The following is a 20,123-nucleotide window of genomic DNA, read 5'->3' on the forward strand; positions in this document are numbered from 1 at the left end:
GTTCTATTATTTGTGTGTGTGTTGTGTAACCCTCGAAACTGAAAATGTGATGAGAAGTATGTGTCGTTTTTTCAGTCATAATCTAAATATTTAACATTCAGAAAATCTGATGTAATTTGCTTCGAAGGACGAAAAAAAATGCGACTTAAAAATTAAAAAGCGCCTAAATGGGACCCCGCGTTCCGGTATGGCTGCAGGGAACTGTACATGCAAGTTTATAAAATAAAGATAAAGCTACTAATGATGTTTTAGCGCCCTCTACGGACGAACAAACACCTTGGAAAACAGCTAGTTGTGTGTGCTTTAATCCAGAAATGTTGCATTTACTTGTTTTTACCATTCAAAATGCCATGTTAAATTACACATCTGAAAACTATTCGTGCTACTGAATAATTTTAATAATAATAATAAAAAAATTCCTGCAACGACATTTTTACGTAACACAGGGTAATAAAATCCGGCTTCTTCTTCACTGGGAGTCGTAGTTTCTGTCACGATGACACCAAATGTTGTCGGGTGGGTAAAGAACTCCAGCTCCCATGATGCCACGGTGCCTAAAGCCACAAACTGGGGTCACGCCTACGCTAAATCGACTGTAATCCTTACTGTACACAACTGAATCCTCTGCGGGTAATTTTTCTTTCGTTCTTCCCGTTTTCCTGCGGCTTCAAGTTTTCTCTGAACACGCTGAGAGGGATGGACACCTCCGGGAAAGAGAAGGAAGCCATTCAGCTCATGGCCGACGCTGACAAAAAAGTCAAGTCCTCCGGCTCCTTTTTGGGAGGGATGTTTGGAGGGTAAGACAGCACTGCACCAAAGAACAGCTAGCCACCGTCAAGTGTCAGCAGTAAAACTTGGCCCGAAGCCCGCATCCACCTTCACCTTTCTCTAAGGGCCAGCTTATAATAGCAGCAGCGAAACATTGCATACATTTATTTAAATATTCCACCAGGAAGGTGACACATGATTGGCTGTGAAAAGCCCTTTACACCGGTTAGCTAAGTTAGCTGCTATCAGTGTAAACAAAGCAGCAAAGCAAGAGTTTCTATTTGGCTCTGCGCAGCAGACTGTCCATGCAGCCTCAGAGAGTTATTATAGTGTGCTATATCTTCTATATTAGTTTAAGAAGTTGTTTAAAAAAAAAAAACATGACTGAAGTTGATATTTAAGTAGCTTCTGGCTACATTAAGGATTATATTTGAATACAAATAGAAAACGTCGTCCTAGATTTGTATTAGAATAACCGTTCCCTCATGATTTAATCCCCAGATAATCCCCGGACTTCTACTTCTAAACTAATCGATTTACCGAAAGGTGTGCTAATCCCCAAAGGTGTTTTTAGTGGCGCAGCCTTGCACAGGAGCAGACTCTCTTCCAGATCTTGTGAGATCGGCTGTTAATTGGGGAGGAATCGATGCCCGGTTTTCATTCCCAGAAACAAGACGGACAAACAAAAATCTCTGCCTCCTTTTACTCTGGCAGCCCTCACTAAGCAGCAGTGCAACCATCTTGCCAAGGTCATCGCCTCATGAACGGATGGCGTTGCGGCGCGAGAGCAAAGCTGCCAAGAGGCGAGCGCCAACCTGAACTGGTAGGTCAGGTCAGAGGAGCCGTTCATCGAGGTGCGTAGCAGCTGTGGAGGAGCTGCAGAGATGCGTTGATCAGGTGGGAGAGTCTGCTGCGACAACTGTTCGTCTTGCACCCCGCAAACCTGGCTTTTATGGAAAAGTGACTTGATTAAAGATCCAAGAAACGATATCCTGTATAAAGTTTGCCTCACGTAAGGATGGATGTTTAGAAAACATGCTGAGGAGGGCGCTCTGTAAAACGAAAACTTTTTAGTCTCTATGCAAAAACTCGACCGGAAGCATGACGCCCTGAATACGCCACCGTGACGGGGAAAAGGAGGAAGCAAAATCCTGGGCAGGGCTGGAAGAAAACCTGTTAGAGGCCGCCAAAGACTCAAGAATCTGTTGCAGTACCGGGAAAATGCTGTTCGCCGATATCATCCATTCAACCCGGTGCAGCTTGAGCTAATTTTAAGAAATGAAAGGAAGCGATTTGGGCTGAGCGTTCCGTCCCTGGATGTACAAAAGCACGTAGAGACACACTCAGGTTCGGCAAAGTTTTGTCCCAGAGGGTGAATGCAAACGCACGCAGTTACTTTTAAGATTTTTGAATATCTGTTGGAAATAAAAAAAACTTAAATGCTGTGTAGCATATACCTTCCACTTCACCATTACGCTCTGTCGATCTATCAATCCCACGCATTCCCAAAGAAACACATTGCAGCCCGTGGTTGTAATGTGACAGAATATCCTTGAGCTGTCATCCGCCGTGACATTTGACTGCCGTGAAACTCTCTGTATAACCCTCTGCCTTGATTCGGTGACCAGTGTGCTGCTCGTTACGGCACTTTAGACCATCTAAATAAATGTCCAAAGCTGAAAACTGCTCCTCCTTGTAACACCATCGTAACAATATTAACAACAAGCTTTCTTCTTGTTTTGTTTGTTTTATTTTTTCCTAGAGGACATCACAAAGTGGAGGAGGCGTGTGAGATGTACTGCAGAGCTGCCAACATGTTCAAGATGGCCAAGAACTGGAGCGGTAAATGGACGTCAAGCCTAACAATTTTTTCCATCCTTTTTGAAGGGTGTGAAGTCATGCCATATGCCGTAATTACACCGGTGGCATTAAAAGAAAATGGGGAAACTACTTGAAGCAGAGTGTAGGATACATTTCAGTGTGGCCGTTCTGAACGCGTCTGTTTTTCTTTTTCTGCTCTCTTTCAGCCGCTGGAAGTGCCTTCTGCAAGGCAGCCCGCCTGCACATGCAGCTGCAGAACAAGCACGACTGTGCCACCAGTTTCATCGACGCGGGGAACGCTTACAAGAAGTCTGACCCCAATGGTGAGACGGCACACAGACGGAAATGGATACGAATGTGACTTGGACATGGAGAAAAATCTGCCAACATTCATTGTTTTGCCTATTTTGACTCTGTGATGAACTCTTATGCTTTTTTTTTTTTTTTAAGCGACAATATCTATTAGCGGTCGTTATCCCGAGGCTCTCGTCCAGACTTTTGAGCCAAGATTGCTCATATTATTCCCTTTGGGTGTTTGGTTCGCTTTAATGCCGGCCAAAATAAGAACAGTGGATGAAAAATGTTTCCGAAGAATGAGACCAAGCTGGATTTTAACCTCTTGCACAAAACGTCTGACAGAACGGAAGTGGGATGTAATCAGAACATGCATGCGGTGCTTTTCCACAGCCTCCTGCAGAGGGATCTCATTCCTGGGGGATGCTAATTATGGTCTGTCACACTGAATTGGTGGAGTTAAAACAATCTAAGAGTTGCTTTGGTTACTTTTTTTTTTTTTTCAGCTCAATGAGCGTCAGAGCTTCTTAGAAGTCTAATTTGTTAGTTTAGTCGATAAAACCAACATTGATGTTGTGGAAAAGAGCCTTTTTAATACTCTCTACACAGACGTTGCGAACATTTCAAAAGAATAAGAAGCTTGGAATGAATGATTCATGTCTGATTTTGCATTATTCAGCCCAGTTCAGTCACATGAAGTCGTTTTCCACATACAGTGGCTAGGTATGTAGCCGTAACATGCTGTCTAACTGTTCCCTCCTTTTCCCTCTATGCTGCTAAGAGGCAATCAAGTGTTTAAACGCTGCCATCGATATATACACAGACATGGTAAGATGCACTAAGAATGGGATCATTGGTGTTCTGCTTCATATGCATCTGTTTAACATTTAGGTCACTTGTAATCTCCTTTGAGTAAACATGGCTGTACACAACATCATCTGTGAGGTTATGGATTTATATACAACATTTCTATCACTCAGTTTACTTGAATATCTGTGTCAAACATCTGGATCGGATTGCTTTGCCCTTTTAATTTCATAACGAAACAAAAAAAAAAAAACAGCTTTAAGTGCAAAGTGTCAGGCTACTTACTGCCTGACGGTGCCCAGAATTAAGCATGCACCACAACACTGTGATTGATCTGTGTGATAGATCCAGTCAGTAATGATTGTTGCTCCCCTCCTGCTCCCGCTCCAGGGAAGATTTACCATCGCTGCCAAACATCACATCAGTACCGCGGAGATCTATGAGTCTGAGCTGGTGGATATCGAAAAGGTATTACGTGGCAGAGGTCGTGCAGCGGAAAACAAATGCGGTCAGCCGTTAATTCTCTTTTCTTTTTGAAATTGTAATATATGTGTTTTTGTTTTTCTGGAAAGGCTATTGCTCATTATGAACAAGCAGCAGACTACTACAAAGGAGAGGAGTCAAACAGGTACTGTTTCTTGTCGGGATTTTTTTTACACCTCTCTTGGGTACATGCTAACTCCTGTAGTTAAGGTCAAAAACAGCATTTATTCAGGATTTCTACCAAGTCTGGAAAGATAAGATATCTGGGTACCACTTTAAAATGATGCCCCCCCCCCCCCCATAGACTGCTAATAAATAGTTTATAGACGCATTGTTAATTATTCTGTAAGTGCTTTATAGCTCACCCATAAGTGTTTATTAAGCATTAATTAAGGGCAAGCAAGTGTCAAAAAAGTCTGAAATGTTTAACAGAAGCCACTGCAGATGAAATGTATAGTTGAACAGATTAGGCTCACTATTTGGCAGGAAACTAGTCAGTTTTTTTCTCTTGCTTACCCTTAATTGATGGTAAAAAGTTATGAATGAGCTGTAAAGTGTTTACAGATTAATTAATAGCATATCGATAAAAAAAAGTATTAGCCATCTATAAGGGGATTATTATTATGGTACCGACATGGGATTTATCTTCCAGATCTGGACAAATCGGACAAAAACAAATATCGAGAAAGCAAAACATTTGTCTTTCATGACCATCCCTGTCAATTTCCCTATAGGTGGCATCAGTCTTAATTCTTCAATCCATCCGTCCGTACTTCTGAATGTCTTAGATGTTTAGAAAAGACACGAGTTATGACCAATGAGAAGGGACTTTGCATTTTTAAAAACAGAGACAGCAATTTATGAGATTCCTCTGTTGATTTTATGTTATGCTTTCAAAACTTGACAACTTTATACGTCTCTTTAGTCTTTGTTGCAGGGATAGCGTCGTACTGAGTGGGGGGGTTACTGACTGTGGGAAAGCGTTTGTAGCCCTGGTCAAACGTGAGCAGTCATTAGAGAATTGGAGCACAGAGTAAACCAAACGTTTGAAAATCCTGCCAAGTCTGAGGATCCAGTCTGAGGATGCTTCTCTAGTTCCCAGAACATCATGTTGGCTCTCGTCTCATTCTGACCTGGAACAGCAGAGTAAAACTTACATACATCAATCGTTGCAGCGTTAGCAGCATCCAATGTTTTTTTTTTATGGGTAGCCAGACAAACTTTCTGTTTTGCTGAACATCTTCCAGCTCAGGGAGGAGAGAGCAGCAGCTTTTCATTTGGGCACTGCTCTATTCCCCGTGGCTCTGGGTAGTGTCTTAGCTAAGCAGTCTGATCTCACTGCCCCCGACATTCGCAGGCTGTGTTGCTACGTCGACTTAATAATGTGTCGGCGATGTCTCTCGCTTTAGCTCCGCAAACAAATGTCTGCTGAAAGTGGGAGCTTACTGTGCTCAGCTGGAGCAATACCAGAAGGCCATCGAGATCTACGAGCAGGTTAGTCCCACACGTCCTTCGCTCGCTTTCAACAGCCCCTCGTGTTCCCGTTCCGTTTTGACGCGGGTCTGAATCTCATTAAGGTGGGAGCGAGCACGATGGACAACCCGCTGCTGAAATACAGCGCCAAAGAGTACTTTTTCAAAGCGGCCCTGTGTCATTTCATCGTTGACGAGCTCAACGCCAAGGTTGGTGCACACGTCCGTGGTCCTGGGCGAGCGTTTGGGTTACCGTGCCGCCGAAGGCCAAACGTCTTAACGTGTCCTTGCCCCAACAGATCGCGGTTGAAAAATATGAGGAGATGTTCCCTGCTTTCTCCGACTCCAGAGAATGCAAGCTGTTGAAGGTAACCCCCCGAGTTGACCTCTGAAGCATCCTGCCTGATCTGTTCGTGCTCTGATTGTGCCGTCCTCCGTGTTGAACAGAAACTCCTGGAGGCTCACGAGGAACAGAACTGCGACGCCTTCACAGAAGCGGTAAGTCTTCATGTTCCGTCTTTCACGACTTGAACTTTACTACTTTTGAGAAAAGAATGTTTACAGACATGTATACTGTCATTTAGGCAACGGTATTAAAAGAAAAAAGATGTCGTCTCGAGGCCTTGCATTGTTGTTCCGTTGGAATCCTTTTTGTTTCGGTGTTAATTTTTTCTAGTAACGTCTTAATGAGGGGAGGATGGAGCGAGAGATCGACAGGCGGATTGGTGCAGCGTCTGCTGTGAAGCGGGCGCTGTACCGATCCGTTGTGGTGAAGAGAGAGCTGAGCCAAAAGGAAAAACTCTCGATTTACCGGCCGATCTACGTTCCTACCCTCATCTATGGTCACGAGCTTTGGGTCGTGACCGAAAGAACGAGATCCCGGATACAAGCGGCCGAAATGAGTTTTCTCCGTGGTGTGTCTGCATTTCCTTAGTAGCTACTTCAGTTCTGAAGGCGACTGATTACTAACCTGACTCTAGCCAGATGGATATCGCTCGACCTAGCTCCACCCACATCCATCTGGGACGTCTACCATAGAGAGTGATTTCTCCAACCAATTTTATTGTCCAGCCAATCAGGACGCAGGGCTGGAGTTTCATAGATGTGACGTAGTGGAGAAGCGACTGTGACGTGAGACTGTTTTGATTCAACAATGGCAGCTCGCATCGAGGAAGCAAGCGTTAACATTGATGCTGCTATTTCTTCCATGTTGTCCAATCTACCTAATATTGTTTCATTAAAAGAACATCAGAGAACGCCTCTGAAGGCTTTTGTTGGTGGAAACCATGTTTTCGCCCTTCTCCCGACCGGATTTGGCAAGTTTTGTTTTCCGGGGAGCGCCCGTGGCGGACGCGGTTAGCGCAAACCATATTAGGAGGCCTTTAGTCCTCGACACGGTCGGCCCGGGATCGACTCCGACCCGCGGTGCTTTGCCGCCTGTGTTCAGCCCTCTTCCTGTCAGCTCACTGTCAATAAAACGCGTGCCACTAGAGCCACAAACACATTTAAAAAAATAAATAAAAAAATTTATTTTTTTTCCTGCGTCACTCTCATCAGCGTCGCGGGTTAGCTTTGGTGTGAGTGGTTGAAATAGCACGTCGATAAAGATGACAGACAAGTGGCTTATCCAATCATATGCAAGGATTTTTGATAAGGCCCAGCCTTCTGAAATGCCATTACTATGGATCTGTCCCAGATGGATGTGAGTGGAGTTAGGCAGAGCGACATACAGCTGGCTAGGGTCAGGTTAACCGATAACACCATCCCACTATAAGGAGCTGAACGCTTATTCTTGCCACACTTTTCAGATCTCTATTTGGATTTTACTTCTGTATACATTTCTTTCCCTTTCCGAGTCGTTGCTGCTTTGCGTAGGTCTGTCACGCTGGATTGCTTTGAGAAGGCGGCGCAGCTTATGGTGTTGACCTGTTTGCAGGTGAAGGAGTTCGACTCGATCTCCCGTCTGGACCAGTGGCACACCACCCTCCTATTGCGCATCAAAAAGACCATCCAGGGCGACGAAGGGGATCTGAAATGAAAGAAACCTCGGGGTAGGGATGCAGCAGCACGGAGGGGACGGTTTCACGGCGCATGCTTTCACACTCACACACACACACACTGCAGTGCTCTCTTTCACACTCTCCCCCTCCCCCCTCTGCTGTCATCGCCCCAGGAGGGGAGTGTTCGCTGACATTTTTCCGACTCCTTCCACGGCTTACGACAGGAAAGCACTCTTTAGTTTCTGCTACAAGCTTCTCCAAATCCAGTGGGGATGTAAATGGTCTCACCCTCACCTCTGATCGGAGGACTGCTGCCTCCCCTTTTCAGCTGAAACCCTCGCCGCGGTGGTTTCAGAGTCCAGCGCTAGCACTGACCGGAGGCTCTGCATGTTTTCTACTCTCAGTTCTTAGGTCTTGTTTTTATTTTCATTTATTTATTTTTAAACCCAGTTCAGCGTGTAAACCTGTTGTGACCATTTTGAAGAATCCTTCGTTACGTGGCGTTAGTCGGACCAGACGACGACCCAATCCACGCTCTCGGCACTGAAACGCTTCTTTTCGTTTTCCACCACACGGAGTGACTTCTCTCGAAACCCGGCAACGACCCGCACAAGTGTTGACTGTTATATATTTGTATCTGAACAAATGCAATCATGATTTTATTACTTTTATTAAACCTCTAGGACGTGTTTGCCGTAACAAGACTCTGTTCGCACCTGTAAGATGTATAGTTTAAATGTAAAAAGCATTCCTTACTTTTAAAGTAAAGAGCACTGACGCGAGGCCCCTTATTGCTTATTTCCAGAGCAGTAATCTTGGGTTCTGTACGCTGTAAAAGTCACTTGAATATGTTTTTATTTATTTTTGATGGGGGGGTGTGGTTTCACCTTTCATACAGCCAGTTGCTTAGCATGTCATCGTGTTGTGCGCATTCACTAGCGATAGCATCACCGCAGTTTTTACAAAGGGAACCAGAAACTCTGCACCCACCTTCTTCCATGTGGAACGACGATAGGCTGTGGAAATGAAATGTATGCCTGTTTAAATTAAGATTAATAAACATAATACGTTCAATACTGTGGATCTTTGTGAGCTTGTGTCAGCCATCGCTTTTTTATTTTCATTTTAAATTATAAGCAAGCATTTCTGGTCACTTTTGGTGTGCAATCTTCCTCGCTATGATCAGTGAAGTGATTCTGTGCTTTTGATGATGCGTTTGAGCTTTTATTCAGAGTGGGACTGTCATACAACATTGATTAAAAGAAGTTTTAATGTACTTATGCGTGTTCCAGATCTTAACGCCAAAGTTGATCTCGTTTGACCCGAACTGTGACCTCAAACAAAAAGAAAAGCTGGTTAGGATGTTCAGAAACAACCCAGGAACAATCAAGGCTCTAGCCAGACATAAACTAAAAAAGGCTTGAAGGGCTGCTGGCTAATAAAGAACCTTTAGAACCGTCACCTTTAAGCTTGACTGCCCATCTCGACAAGCCAAGCACTTTCTGAAGAAGTGTTTCGTAGTTAGACTAGACAGAGAATAAGCTTATATGACCAGAAGAGTGTGTGGAAAAGTCAAGGGGAGGAGAACAGCATGGTGGTTATGACACATCAAATGGTCAAAACCAAAGAATATACACTACCGTTCAAAAGTTTGGGGTCACCCAAACAATTTTGTGTTTTCCATGAAAAGTCACACCTATTCACCACCATACGTTGTGAAATGAATAGAAAAATAGAGTCAAGACATTGACAAGGTTAGAAATAATGATTTGTATTGGAAATAAGATTTTTTTTGACATCAAACTTTGCGTTCGTCAAAGAATCCTCCATTTGCAGCGATTACAGCATTGCAGACCTTTGGCATTCTAGCTGTTAATTTGTTGAGGCAATCTGGAGAAATTGCACCTCACGCTTCCAGAAGCAGCTCCCACAAGTTGGATTGGTTGGATGGGCACTTCTTGCGTACCATACGGTCAAGCTGCTCCCACAACAGCTCAATGGGGTTCAGATCTGGTGACTGCGCTGGCCACTCCATTACCGATAGAATACCAGCTGCCTGCTTCTGCTCTAAATAGTTCTTGTACAATTTGGAGGTGTGTTTGGGGTCATTGTCCGGTTGTAGGATGAAATTGGCTCCAATCAAGCGCTGTCCACTGGGTATGGCATGGCGTTGCAAAATGGAGTGATAGCCTTCCTTATTCAGAATCCCTTTTACCCTGTACAAATCTCCCACCTTACCAGCACCAAAGCAACCCCAGACCATCACATTACCTCCACCATGCTTAACAGATGGCGTCAGGCATTTTTCCAGCATCTTTTCATTTGTTCTGCATTCCACAAGCGTTCTTCTTTGTGATCCAAACACCTCAAACTTGGATTCATCCGTCCACAACACTTTTTTCCAGTCTTCCTCTGTCCAATGTCTGTGTTCTTTTGCCCATCTTAATCTTTTTCTTTTATTGGCCAGTCTCAGATATGGCTTTTTCTTTGCCACTCTGCCCTGAAGCCCAGAATCCCGCAGCCGCCTCTTCACTGTAGATGTTGACACTGGTGTTTTGCGGGTACTATTGAATGAAGATGCCAGTTGGGGACCTGTGAGGCGTCTGTTTCTCAAACTAGAGACTCTAATGTACTTATCTTCTTGCTCAGTTGTGCAACGCGGCCTCCCACTTCTTTTTCTACTCTGGTTAGAGCCTGTTTGTGCTGTCCTCTGAAGGGAGTAGTACACACCGTTGTAGGAAATCTTCAATTTCTTAGCAATTTCTCGCATGGAATAGCCTTCATTTCTAAGAACAAGAATAGACTGTCGAGTGTCAGATGAAAGTTCTCTTTTTTCTGGACATTTTGAGCGTTTAATTGACCCCACAAATGTGATGCTCCAGAAACTCAATCTGCTCAAAGGAAGGTCAGTTTTGTAGCTTCTGTAACGAGCTAAACTGTTTTCAGATGTGTGAACATGATTGCACAAGGGTTTTCTAATCATCAATTAGCCTTCTGAGCCAATGAGCAAACACATTGTACCATTAGAACACTGGAGTGGTAGTAGCTGGAAATGGGCCTCTATACACCTATGTAGATATATTGCACCAAAAAACAGACATTTGCAGCTAGAATAGTCATTTACCACATTAGCAATGTATAGAGTGTATTTCTTTAAAGTTAAGACTAGTTTAAAGTTATCTTCGTTGAAAAGTACAGTGCTTTTCCTTCAAAAATAAAGACGTTTCAATGTGACCCCAAACTTTTGAACGGTAGTGTACATCGAGTGACGATAGCTTACACGGCTGAATTTCCTATGGATCTCTCAGAAGGAACAGTGGAAAGCAATAAATCAGCTAATGTCAGCTGTGCTGTTGTAGCTCTGTTTTTTGGGTGTTTTTTTTAACTAAAGGAAACCATGATTATGAAGAATCTTGACGTTCAGAGTAGACCCATTTTTATTTTTGGACCCGTCGGCTCACCAGTCGCAGTCGATCGAGGGAAAAGCGGCCGACTTTTTTGTAGAGCGTGGACTGGAGCAGCAATCTGAACGGAAGGACATTGCAAAATAACATGGAACTATTTAAATTATAGATGGAATGGGAGCATTTTTTTTTTACTTTGTGATCATAATCATTCACGACTACCATTTAACTACGAAGAAAAATAACTTCTACAATAGTCTAAACGGGTTAGAAATTCAGGTAAGAAGGACGTGGCAACACATACTGTTGGTAGGAAACGGGGGTAAAAAAGCTATTACACAGCCTGGTGCTTAGTAATAATATTAGTAATGATGCACCGCTGTTGCAGATACACTGACTTTAAATGACATGATGGCTTTAATGTTTTTAGTATCGTGTGAATAGTGATTCACCACAAAGACCTGGACCAGAGCAAGAGAGCGTTTCCTCTACGCTGAATGTTAATCTTTGGTGGTTTCTGCTTCATCTGCTGTCTTGTTCTGTCCATTATTCTGCACCTCCGTCTGCTCCCTCATCCCCGATGATCACGGTCTCTATGTCGGGCTGCAACATGTCCCTCCCGGCCTGGGACTTCTGTTCTGAAGCTGGCGCTAAGACCGTCTGCGTGGCAGCTGCCTCCAGCAGAGACGCCGCCGAGATGGCGGAGATGTCCGAGACCGACGTCAACAAGGCCTCAGAGACCGGGACGGAGAGCGTGGGGACGGACAGGGAGCAGGAGGGCGCATCGGAGGACAACCCCTGAGCTACCGACACCGGGATGGAGAAGGGGACGGCAATGGCTGAGCCGTCTAATGACAGGGCGCCGGCGCCGCTCGTGGCTACGATGGACTGGGTCTGCGTCCCGGGCGGGACCTCGGTGTGGATAACCGTGATGGCCCCGCCGCCGCCGTGGCGGACCAGGGCGAGGGTCCCGTGACCGGCCCAGCCAGCCGGGAGAGCGACCTGCTGAGACGGGACCACCACCGTCTCCGTGCCGGCTTTCCCCGCGCCGTCTGCAGAGCTGGAGCTGTTGCTCGCTGCGCTCTTCCTTCCCTTTTCGGGCTTCTCCTTCGTAGGCGACTTGGGCTTCTTCTCCTCCACGTTGCCCTCCAGCACCACCAGGTAGGTCTTCCACGGAACGTCGGAGCCGTGGACCTGTTCAAAACAACCCCGATTAAATAAGGTTCCCCCCCTCAGAGACGCGCCTCCTTCCTCTGGCGTTTTGGCGAGAGCGGCGCTACTCACCACGGTGTGCCTGCGCAGGGTGGACTTGTCGGTGAAGGTGCGCTTGCAGAGGCCGCACATGTAGGGCTTCTCCCCCGTGTGGATGCGGTGGTGCCTCTGGAGCGCGTTGAGCTGGGTGAAGTGTTTGTTGCAGTCTTTGCAGCTGTACGGACGCTCACCTAAGCAGGCAAACCCCCAGGGGACAGATTAACCTGAGAGATGCGACCGTTTATAGTGGGGTGTGCGCGCGTAAAGACCTTTACCCGTGTGAATTTTCAAATGCTGGTTGAGGGAGTTCCTCTGGGCGAAGCCTCTGTCGCAGTACTTGCACGTGTACGGCTTGGAGCCTGTGTGGATGTTCGAGTGATGCCTCAGGTACTCTTTGGAGGCGAAGCTTTTACCGCAGGACTCGCACATGAAAGGCCTTTCCCCTAAACCCACAGAGCGCTCGTTTTAGTCCGCTGAAGAACGTTAACATGTAGGACAATAAGTGAGTAAAATCAAGTCTTTGTTTTTACCTGTGTGTGACCTCTTGTGGTAGGACAACATGTGCTTCTGGGAGAACCGGGCGTCGCACTCGTCGCATTCGAACGGCTTCTCTCCTGTGTGGGTCCTAGGCGGATACAAACGCGTCAGTGTCACACTAGTCTGACTAAAATAAAAAAACAAACAACAGTGGTTTCAACCCACAGAACAAAAGCAACCTGATCCCTTCGGTCAAAACCTTTGAGAAAAAGCTTTTAAGGGGATTATGGTTGGAAGTCAATCACCTCAGGGCTGGACTTTGACTAGGCCATTCCAACACGTGACTATGCTTTGGCTTAAATCTTTCCCCTCTAGCTCTGCTTTCAGGGTGGCCACCCTGCTAGAAGTTTCACAGCTTTGAACAGCCTCCCTTCCAGGACTGTCCCATGTACAGCTCCATTCATCTTCCCCTCAGCTCTCCCCGTCTCTGCGGAGGAAAATAATCCCCACAACATGATGCTGCTTCTACCGAGTTTTGCTATGGGGGCAGGAAACCCTGATTCAGGAATGAGAGGTTAGTTCCCCCACCCCACCCCTCTCCTCTCCTTTCACATGTGTCTTGTGTCTCCTTTTGACAAACTTTAATCTGGGGTTTCTCATGGCTTTCCATGCACTACTTTTCCATGAAGGCCAGATTTGAGGAGGACAAAGGTAATAGTTGGCCTACCGAGCAGTTGATCTGCGCAGCTCATATAGAGTAACCTTGGGCCTCCTGGCTGCCTCCATAATCAACGTTCTCCTCCCTCTGTGAGATGCAATTGTCTTTTTTTTTTGCCCCCCCCCTTCTCAGCATCTTTCTCCCTGTGTCACTTGGTCTTCATGCCGCTCTTTTTCACTAATGTCCCCTAAAAAAACAAAACTAAATTCTTTACAGGGCTGCTGGATTTATGCTGAGATTAAGTTACTCATCATCGCTGTACTCCATTTACTAATTTGGTGATTTGTGAAAGTATTTTGTTTCCTGCTCGATTTTATTTAAGAATACACTGCAAAAAGGGAACTAAAAGTAAGGAACATTTTCTTGAAATGAGTATGTTTTTCCTTGATTTGAGCAACTAAATAAGACTGTTTGCCCATGGAATTAGTATTTCTACCCCTAAAATAAGATAATTAGATATCCTGCATTTCAAATAAGATGATGGGGTGATTTGTTCATATTTTTTTTTTCTTCCTTTTTTTTCTCCTTTTTTTTCTTTTTTTTCCCCCTTTTGTTCATATTTTAAGTGCAAAAATCTTAATCCATTGGCAAATAGTCTTATTTAGCTGCTCAAATCAAGGAAAAAAAAAACACTAATTTCAAGGGGAAAAAAAACACCAATTTCAAGAAGATTTGACTTACTTTTAGTTCCCTTTTTGCAGTGTATGTGAGGGGGGCCAGGATACAGGTGTATGCCACACTTTTTAGATTAATAGACATAATTCTCATAATTCTCCTACCGCCTCATGTGAAAGCGCCAGTTTGTGTTCGGTTTTTTTCATAAAATCCCATTAAAAACACACAAATGCTTGTGGTTGCAACAAGTCAAAACGTAGAAAGGTTCAGAGAACTTTAAACGACTAATTAAAAGGACGTGTATCTTGCGGCTGAGATTCCAAACGAGAGCTGAGAAGGAAAAACAAGCCTCTACCTGTGATGCATCTTGAGGGCAGATTTCTGGGTAAACTTGGCCCTGCAGACGTCGCACTCGTACGGCTTCAGGCCCGAGTGCGTCCTCTCGTGCAGCAACAAGGCGGCTTTGGAGCTGAGGGACTTCCCGCAGTCGCCGCACACGTGCCTCATGCTCCTTTCGTGTACCTGAGACGCAGCAGGGGGGAGTGAGAACCTGGTGACTCTGGGGAAAAAGAAGGGAAGTGTCTTCTAACTCCTCACCTGCTTTTTGTGCCGGACGACGTCCTTCTTGCGTTTGAAGGTCTTGGTGCAGGAATCGCAGACGAAAAGCCTCTCGCTGCTGTGGACGTGCCTCTCGTGGATCTTCAGATTGCTGCGGTTGGCGAAGGTCTGCATGCACGTCTCGCAGCGGTGGACGATGTTCGCCTTCACCCCGTGGTACGCGCTGGGGCGAGAGAACAGCTGAAAGCACGAGGAACTTCGGGGACACGGGACGAAAAAAAACACGCGGCGGAGGCACCAAGTTACCTGATGTGCTTCAAGTAGCTCTTCTCGTAATGGAAGGTGCGCTGGCACTTGTTGCAGCTGAACTGGGCCTTGGACAGCCTCTTAGCTTTCTCCTCGGACTGCCCCTCCTCGTCTTCCTCGTCCTCCTCCCCCTCGTCCAGATACAACGGGTCGTGAGAGTCATTGCTCGCCGCGCCCTCCTCAGAGTCCCAACCTTTGGCCTCCTCAGTAGCTCTGGCACCGATGTCCTCCGGCACCTCCGTCTCCTCCGTGTCCTCGTCTTTGTCTTCCTCCGTCTCTGGTTCGGGTTCCTCCGCGGTTATTTCCTCGGACTCGGTCCCTTGGCTTTGGTCCCTGGGACTCGCTTTGGAAGGGTAACGCAGGCGCCTGTGGAGGACTTCGCGGCCGGCCACCTTCAGCTTCAGCTTTCTTCCCTGCTTCGTTGTTTTCCTTTGAAAAGTTTTGGCCTTAAGCGTCTTTTTAGTGTCTTGCGTCTCGGGGCTTTTAGCTTTTACCTTTTCGCCGCCGGGCGAGTCGCCTCCATCCACGCCCTTGGCGTCACAGGTTCTCCTCTTGGGCCTCTCCAGAACCCCGGCGCTCAAGGCGTCGCCGCACACCACAGACAGACCCTCGCAATCCAGCAGCCGCGCCACTTCCTGAACGTCGGCGATCTTGTTCCTGGCCACCTCTATTTTCCCGGTGTAGGCGAAGTCCAGGTACTTGGAGAAGTCGCCGGAGCTCATGTTGGAGAGCGGCAGTTTGGCCCGGCCCGCGTCCCCGGAGAGGAGGAGGTTCTGGAAGTATCCGCTGGATGCAGCCAGGATGAGCTGGTGGGCCTGAAACTCCTCCACGTCCCCCTGGTAGTCCACCTCCACCGTTACGTCGCACAGTTGCCCCCGCCTCCTCATGTGATGCAGGGAGGCCAGAAGGTTTTCATGGTGGGACTTTGAGGTGAGCTGGACCACTTTGATGCCCATTTGTCGCTCCTGGCGCTGGACAGAAGAACAGAGGAGCTGAAAACACAACCGGGCGACATGCAGTTACTACAGAGACCTGCGGCACGTTCCATTCTTAAGGCGGTGACCTGACAGCGAGTATTTTCTTGGCTTTTATCTTGAATTTTCTTCAGCTTGAACGAAAAAATGTAAAAAAAAAAAAAAAAAAAACTGTTTAAGCGATTTATCAGAGGAATGTGTACAATCAGAGAGTTTTGGTGAAAAGACTATGAAGCTAAAGAATTAATTTTTCTTTTTTTAGGGTGGGGGGGAGGCATAGTCTTTTCCGCATCATCTAACTTAAATGTTAAATAAACAGCACCGTCAAAAAGCTCTGAGTCTCTTGCTTTCAATGAATCAGACTTTCTAGTTATATTATAACGCACCAATGACCAATAATTCTTAACGTTTATCTCTGGACGTCAGCCTTCATTTACTCGTCCAATAAACCCCACCAGCAGGCCTAGAAAGGGCTCTTTTTCTTCATATAAGAACAAGCGGCGCATCTACAGATTAACAAAATCTACTGGATTCCTAAACCGTCCGACGCCCCTGTCACAAGGCGCTGACTTTGCTGTTCAGCTTCCGTGAGTATTCACGCCCCTTTCCTCTGACACCCCTAGATAAAACCGCGCTCCACTAACTACGCTGTAAACGTCAAGTAAAATAAATCCAGCTGCTCCGTCAAGAACTTTGGATTTTTTTTTTTTTTTTTAGAGAACAGAGCATCATTAAGACCGATGGACACATCCAGGAGGGCAGGGACAAAGTTACAGAGAGGTTTAATGCAGGTTTCAGTCTTAAAACTATTTCCCAGATTCACCACGGACACACCTTCCTGATGGTTAAACACGGCGGTGGCAACATGATGCTGAGGGGTGGTGGGGGCCTTGCTCTGACGTGAACAGGAAAGTTGATGAGAGGATGGATGGGCAGGAAGCAGGGCAAGAAAACCACTTAGAGGCTGCAGAGGGCTCCAGAGTCCAGATCTAAATCTAATTTGGTGTCTGGCTGCTTGCGAACAGATGCTCTCCATCTACTCTGACTTAGTCGGAGCTGTTTTGCAAAGACAAATAACAAGAAATGTCCTGGTTCCGCCCCTGGTCTGTTTTCCCCATTCCTTGCAGGCACAACTTTCAAACTGACTGCTACACTTCTCACTTTCTGTACGCGCTAACATTTTAGGGGTGGTTTATTACTTAATACACATCTCTTAACCTGAACCCGGCTATAGCAACTGTCCTTCCTTACAGTGTAAAATGGAGCATAATGTCTCGGTAAAGCTGACATATTGTTTTTATCTTTGCAGCGTGGTTCGTCTTCACAAGAACAAACGCTACTTTCCCCTCGTAACCCATCGCCCCGGGCTGACATTGGCTGCCGCTCGGGGTAAATGCTAGCACTAGCATCGCAGACAGCGGCTAAGGTGGCTAAAGTGGCCGTAAACCAAACGTGCTCGCGGGCTAGCGAACAGGCTGCGCCGCTCACCGCACGCGGAGGAGTGCAGCGGTGACCGCGCGTAACCAGCTAACCATGCAGCAGGAGTTGAGTTTTCTTACCGTAAGCTCGGTAAAATGGCAACCCTTCACTTCCACGGCGGAAGGCACTTCCTGCTTGAAGTCCCTCACAAAGAGCGATTCAGGCTCTCCGCAGCGGCGACATCCGGTGACACGGTCGCTGGATTTGGATTAAGTCCTTCGTTGTGGAAAGGCTCGCTTTGTTTTGATTTTGTTTATTTTAACTATCGACTACTGCGTTTACGTTACCGAGATTAAACGAGCGCACCCGATATTGCGCTCTGGTTATTTCGCATATTCTCAGCTCTCTGTTAAGAATCATTTTTGGCCTTGTAGCGAATTATTTGCAGAAATCTGGCGTTTCATTTATTTTATTTCAATGATGTTTAGTAGATACTATTCACAGTTAAGCATGCTGGACGGTGATTAGAGGATACACGTTGGCTGTCTGGGTAGCTGCTTAGAGAGTCATCCTTAAATAAAGCAATATTACCGTAACGTTCAACACAAATAACAGGAAAATTAATGCGTTTTTACACGCATTGATCCGGAATGTCCACGCGATGGCGGCATTGCGCAAAGAGAAGACATCTTTGACCGTCTCGTGCTTTTGTAGCGATAAGCGTTCGCCATATTGGGCAGGGAGACGTCAGCCATGCAAACCATTCAGGTAAATGACAGGGATCCGCTTTAGACTTCTAATTAAAACATTACTTTTACAAAAGAAAACGTGAAACAAAAATCCAGTTCAGCATTATGTTTATGTTGCTCACCGAGATACCTATGTATGTATAAAAGCAATGTATGCTTGTGTAAAGTCTCTTACAGTATGACGCTTCCATAACAGTCCAACCATTCAAAAATCCAAAAACATATAGGGCCGCTAAAAATCTTTGGGTGACACACTTCAACTACATTGGTACATGTATAGTCTTTTTTTATTGTAGCATACAATATAATTTTTTAGGCTTAATTAAAATGTTTTGTTTACACAGCAGCAAAAATTACAAGATCCAATGAATAATACAAAAACAATAGGGTGTTCTGTGACCATATGAAAGCATAAATTGAACAAAAAACAAATTCGTCTTGAAGCTCAGTTAAAGCTAATATGTGTGATAAACCTTATTTGAAATCACACCTTAAGATACTTTGGATTCCCCCACCCTCAAATATTGTGGAAAAGATTTACCAAATCCTGACACTGAGCTTTGGTTGAGGAAGCACGTTTAGGATGAAGTTAAGGTACATTTTAGATAGTCTTCACAGAAACCAAAATGAATTAGTCCTTGGAAGAGGTTATGAATAGGAAAATTGGAATGGCACAGCAAAAAAGTAAGGAACATGATTATTGAAATATGTGAAATACTTTGTACAAAAGCTATTTTTGGGAATGACACTTTTTTTTAAATCATGTATGGAGGAACTAGTTCCTTACATCGCTCAGGTGGGATTTTGACCCATTCTTCCAATCAAACTGTCTTCACATCTTTAAGGTTCTGTAGAGAATATCCTTTGCTGTTTTTGTTCGTCACTACTGTCTTGCCGGGAAATCCACACTCATTTCATCTTCAGTTTCTTATCAACTCATGTCCTGGTACATTTCTGCATTATCCTGTCTGTCAGGCAGCACTATATGTTGTTAAACACCATATGGTACTCATCTGAACAGACTGGTTTGTCCAAATTTTCTGCAACAAATTTTAGACCAGCTTAAATAAGCACTTTTTTTCAGCAGTTATTGTGTTTCTGGGTAAAACTGTGTTATTTCCAGGTTTCTCTGAAGCTCCCTGTGAGTGCCCCCCAATGTTGCTTTTAATATTTATTCCATGTTCCACAGCACTTCAGTCCACATAACCTAACTTATGAACTCGTTTGTTTTGATCTGTTTGTATGTGTGAATTTCTTGAGGTTTTTAATCAACATCTCATTTGGATTTAATGTAAGTAGGAATCTTAGAAATATATGCAATAAAAAAAAACAACATTGATGTGTATCTTGCTTGTTTTATCTGCTGTAAACTGTATAACTACCGTGATTAAAAACTGCATCATCAAGCGGAATGTTAACCAACACGATCCGATTTTTACTCTAATGGATCAGATTTCTAAAACACGGTTTTTAAAGGTGTGAATGGCTTGTATACAGGACACAACTTCTGAACAGAAATTAGTGAGGAAAATTATAAAAACTGTTAAACTTTATGAAGGTCTGAAAGTTTTATCCCTTTTCAAGCTGAAGATGTCCTGGTCCAGTGGTGTTTTGTACTTTGCTTTTTGTTGTTTCTGCATCCTGACTGTTTCTGGGTTGTTTTATGTCATTATTAGGGTCTTGGCATATCTAGTTCATTCCTTTGTGTCAAGTTTTCTTTCTTGTTTCTTGTGTCCTGTTCCTCTATGCATTCTGGAATAGACTCTTATGTTAATATTAGTCTTTTTTCCCTTTGGGTTTGCAGATCCCTTTGTGTTTGGTTCAGCTCTCTTTGTGCTCCCTCTGTGTTAATTAGTCTGCTTCCCTGAGTGTTCCTGCTCTGTATTCTCCCCCATTTGCTCTGCATCCCTCTGATTAGACTTACCTGGTTTCAATGGCACCCTCCACTCCTCCTCAGTGTTTAAGCTCCTTGGCTTTCATTGTTCTCTGTTGGTTTCTTTTGTTTAC

At 45.1% G+C, this 20,123-nt stretch overlaps 2 protein-coding genes across 3 annotated transcripts; one reads left to right on the forward strand and one right to left on the reverse strand.

The window, feature by feature from the left end:
• The first annotated feature begins 570 nt into the window (after positions 1-570).
• Positions 571-8,721, forward strand: napbb (N-ethylmaleimide-sensitive factor attachment protein, beta b). The gene is made up of 11 exons (XM_012866654.3): positions 571-797; positions 2,531-2,610; positions 2,796-2,912; positions 3,665-3,711; positions 4,081-4,158; positions 4,263-4,318; positions 5,583-5,667; positions 5,751-5,855; positions 5,945-6,013; positions 6,093-6,143; positions 7,582-8,721. Exons 1-11 carry the CDS (start codon positions 697-699, stop codon positions 7,681-7,683), a joined length of 891 nt encoding a protein of 296 aa, XP_012722108.2. The 5' UTR covers positions 571-696; the 3' UTR covers positions 7,684-8,721.
• Positions 8,722-10,819: 2,098 nt separating this feature from the next.
• On the reverse strand, positions 10,820-17,876 carry LOC105929075 (GDNF-inducible zinc finger protein 1). 2 transcript variants are annotated; one of them, XM_012866686.3, is made up of 8 exons: positions 17,508-17,636; positions 14,975-15,966; positions 14,708-14,891; positions 14,466-14,632; positions 12,831-12,925; positions 12,576-12,743; positions 12,334-12,491; positions 10,820-12,243 (listed from the first exon to the last, which is right to left on the reverse strand). In XM_012866686.3, the coding sequence occupies exons 2-8, from the start codon at positions 15,928-15,930 to the stop codon at positions 11,596-11,598; spliced, it is 2,376 nt and encodes a 791-aa protein (XP_012722140.2). In that variant the 5' UTR covers positions 15,931-15,966; positions 17,508-17,636; the 3' UTR covers positions 10,820-11,595. The 2 variants fall into 2 exon arrangements, with proteins under 2 accessions (XP_012722140.2, XP_012722141.2); XM_012866687.3 differs by having other exon boundaries at positions 10,821-12,243; positions 14,975-15,945; positions 17,508-17,876.
• Between the last annotated feature and the right edge of the window lie 2,247 nt (positions 17,877-20,123).

This window comes from Fundulus heteroclitus, chromosome 15, assembly GCF_011125445.2.
Source record: "Fundulus heteroclitus isolate FHET01 chromosome 15, MU-UCD_Fhet_4.1, whole genome shotgun sequence".
NCBI classification, from domain to species: Eukaryota; Metazoa; Chordata; class Actinopteri; order Cyprinodontiformes; family Fundulidae; genus Fundulus; species Fundulus heteroclitus.

Coding starts and splice junctions, on each gene's coding strand:
- napbb (XM_012866654.3), top strand. CDS start 697: ATGGACACCTCCGGGAAAGAGAAGGAAGCCATTCAGCTCATGGCCGAC. Junction 2,611..2,795: donor GATGGCCAAGAACTGGAGCG/GTAAATGGACGT, acceptor GCTCTCTTTCAG/CCGCTGGAAGTGCCTTCTGC. Junction 5,856..5,944: donor TTGACGAGCTCAACGCCAAG/GTTGGTGCACAC, acceptor TTGCCCCAACAG/ATCGCGGTTGAAAAATATGA.
- LOC105929075 (XM_012866686.3), bottom strand. CDS start 15,930: ATGGGCATCAAAGTGGTCCAGCTCACCTCAAAGTCCCACCATGAAAAC. Junction 14,633..14,707: donor TCGTCCGGCACAAAAAGCAG/GTGAGGAGTTAG, acceptor GCTGCGTCTCAG/GTACACGAAAGGAGCATGAG. Junction 12,744..12,830: donor CCACAAGAGGTCACACACAG/GTAAAAACAAAG, acceptor CTGTGGGTTTAG/GGGAAAGGCCTTTCATGTGC.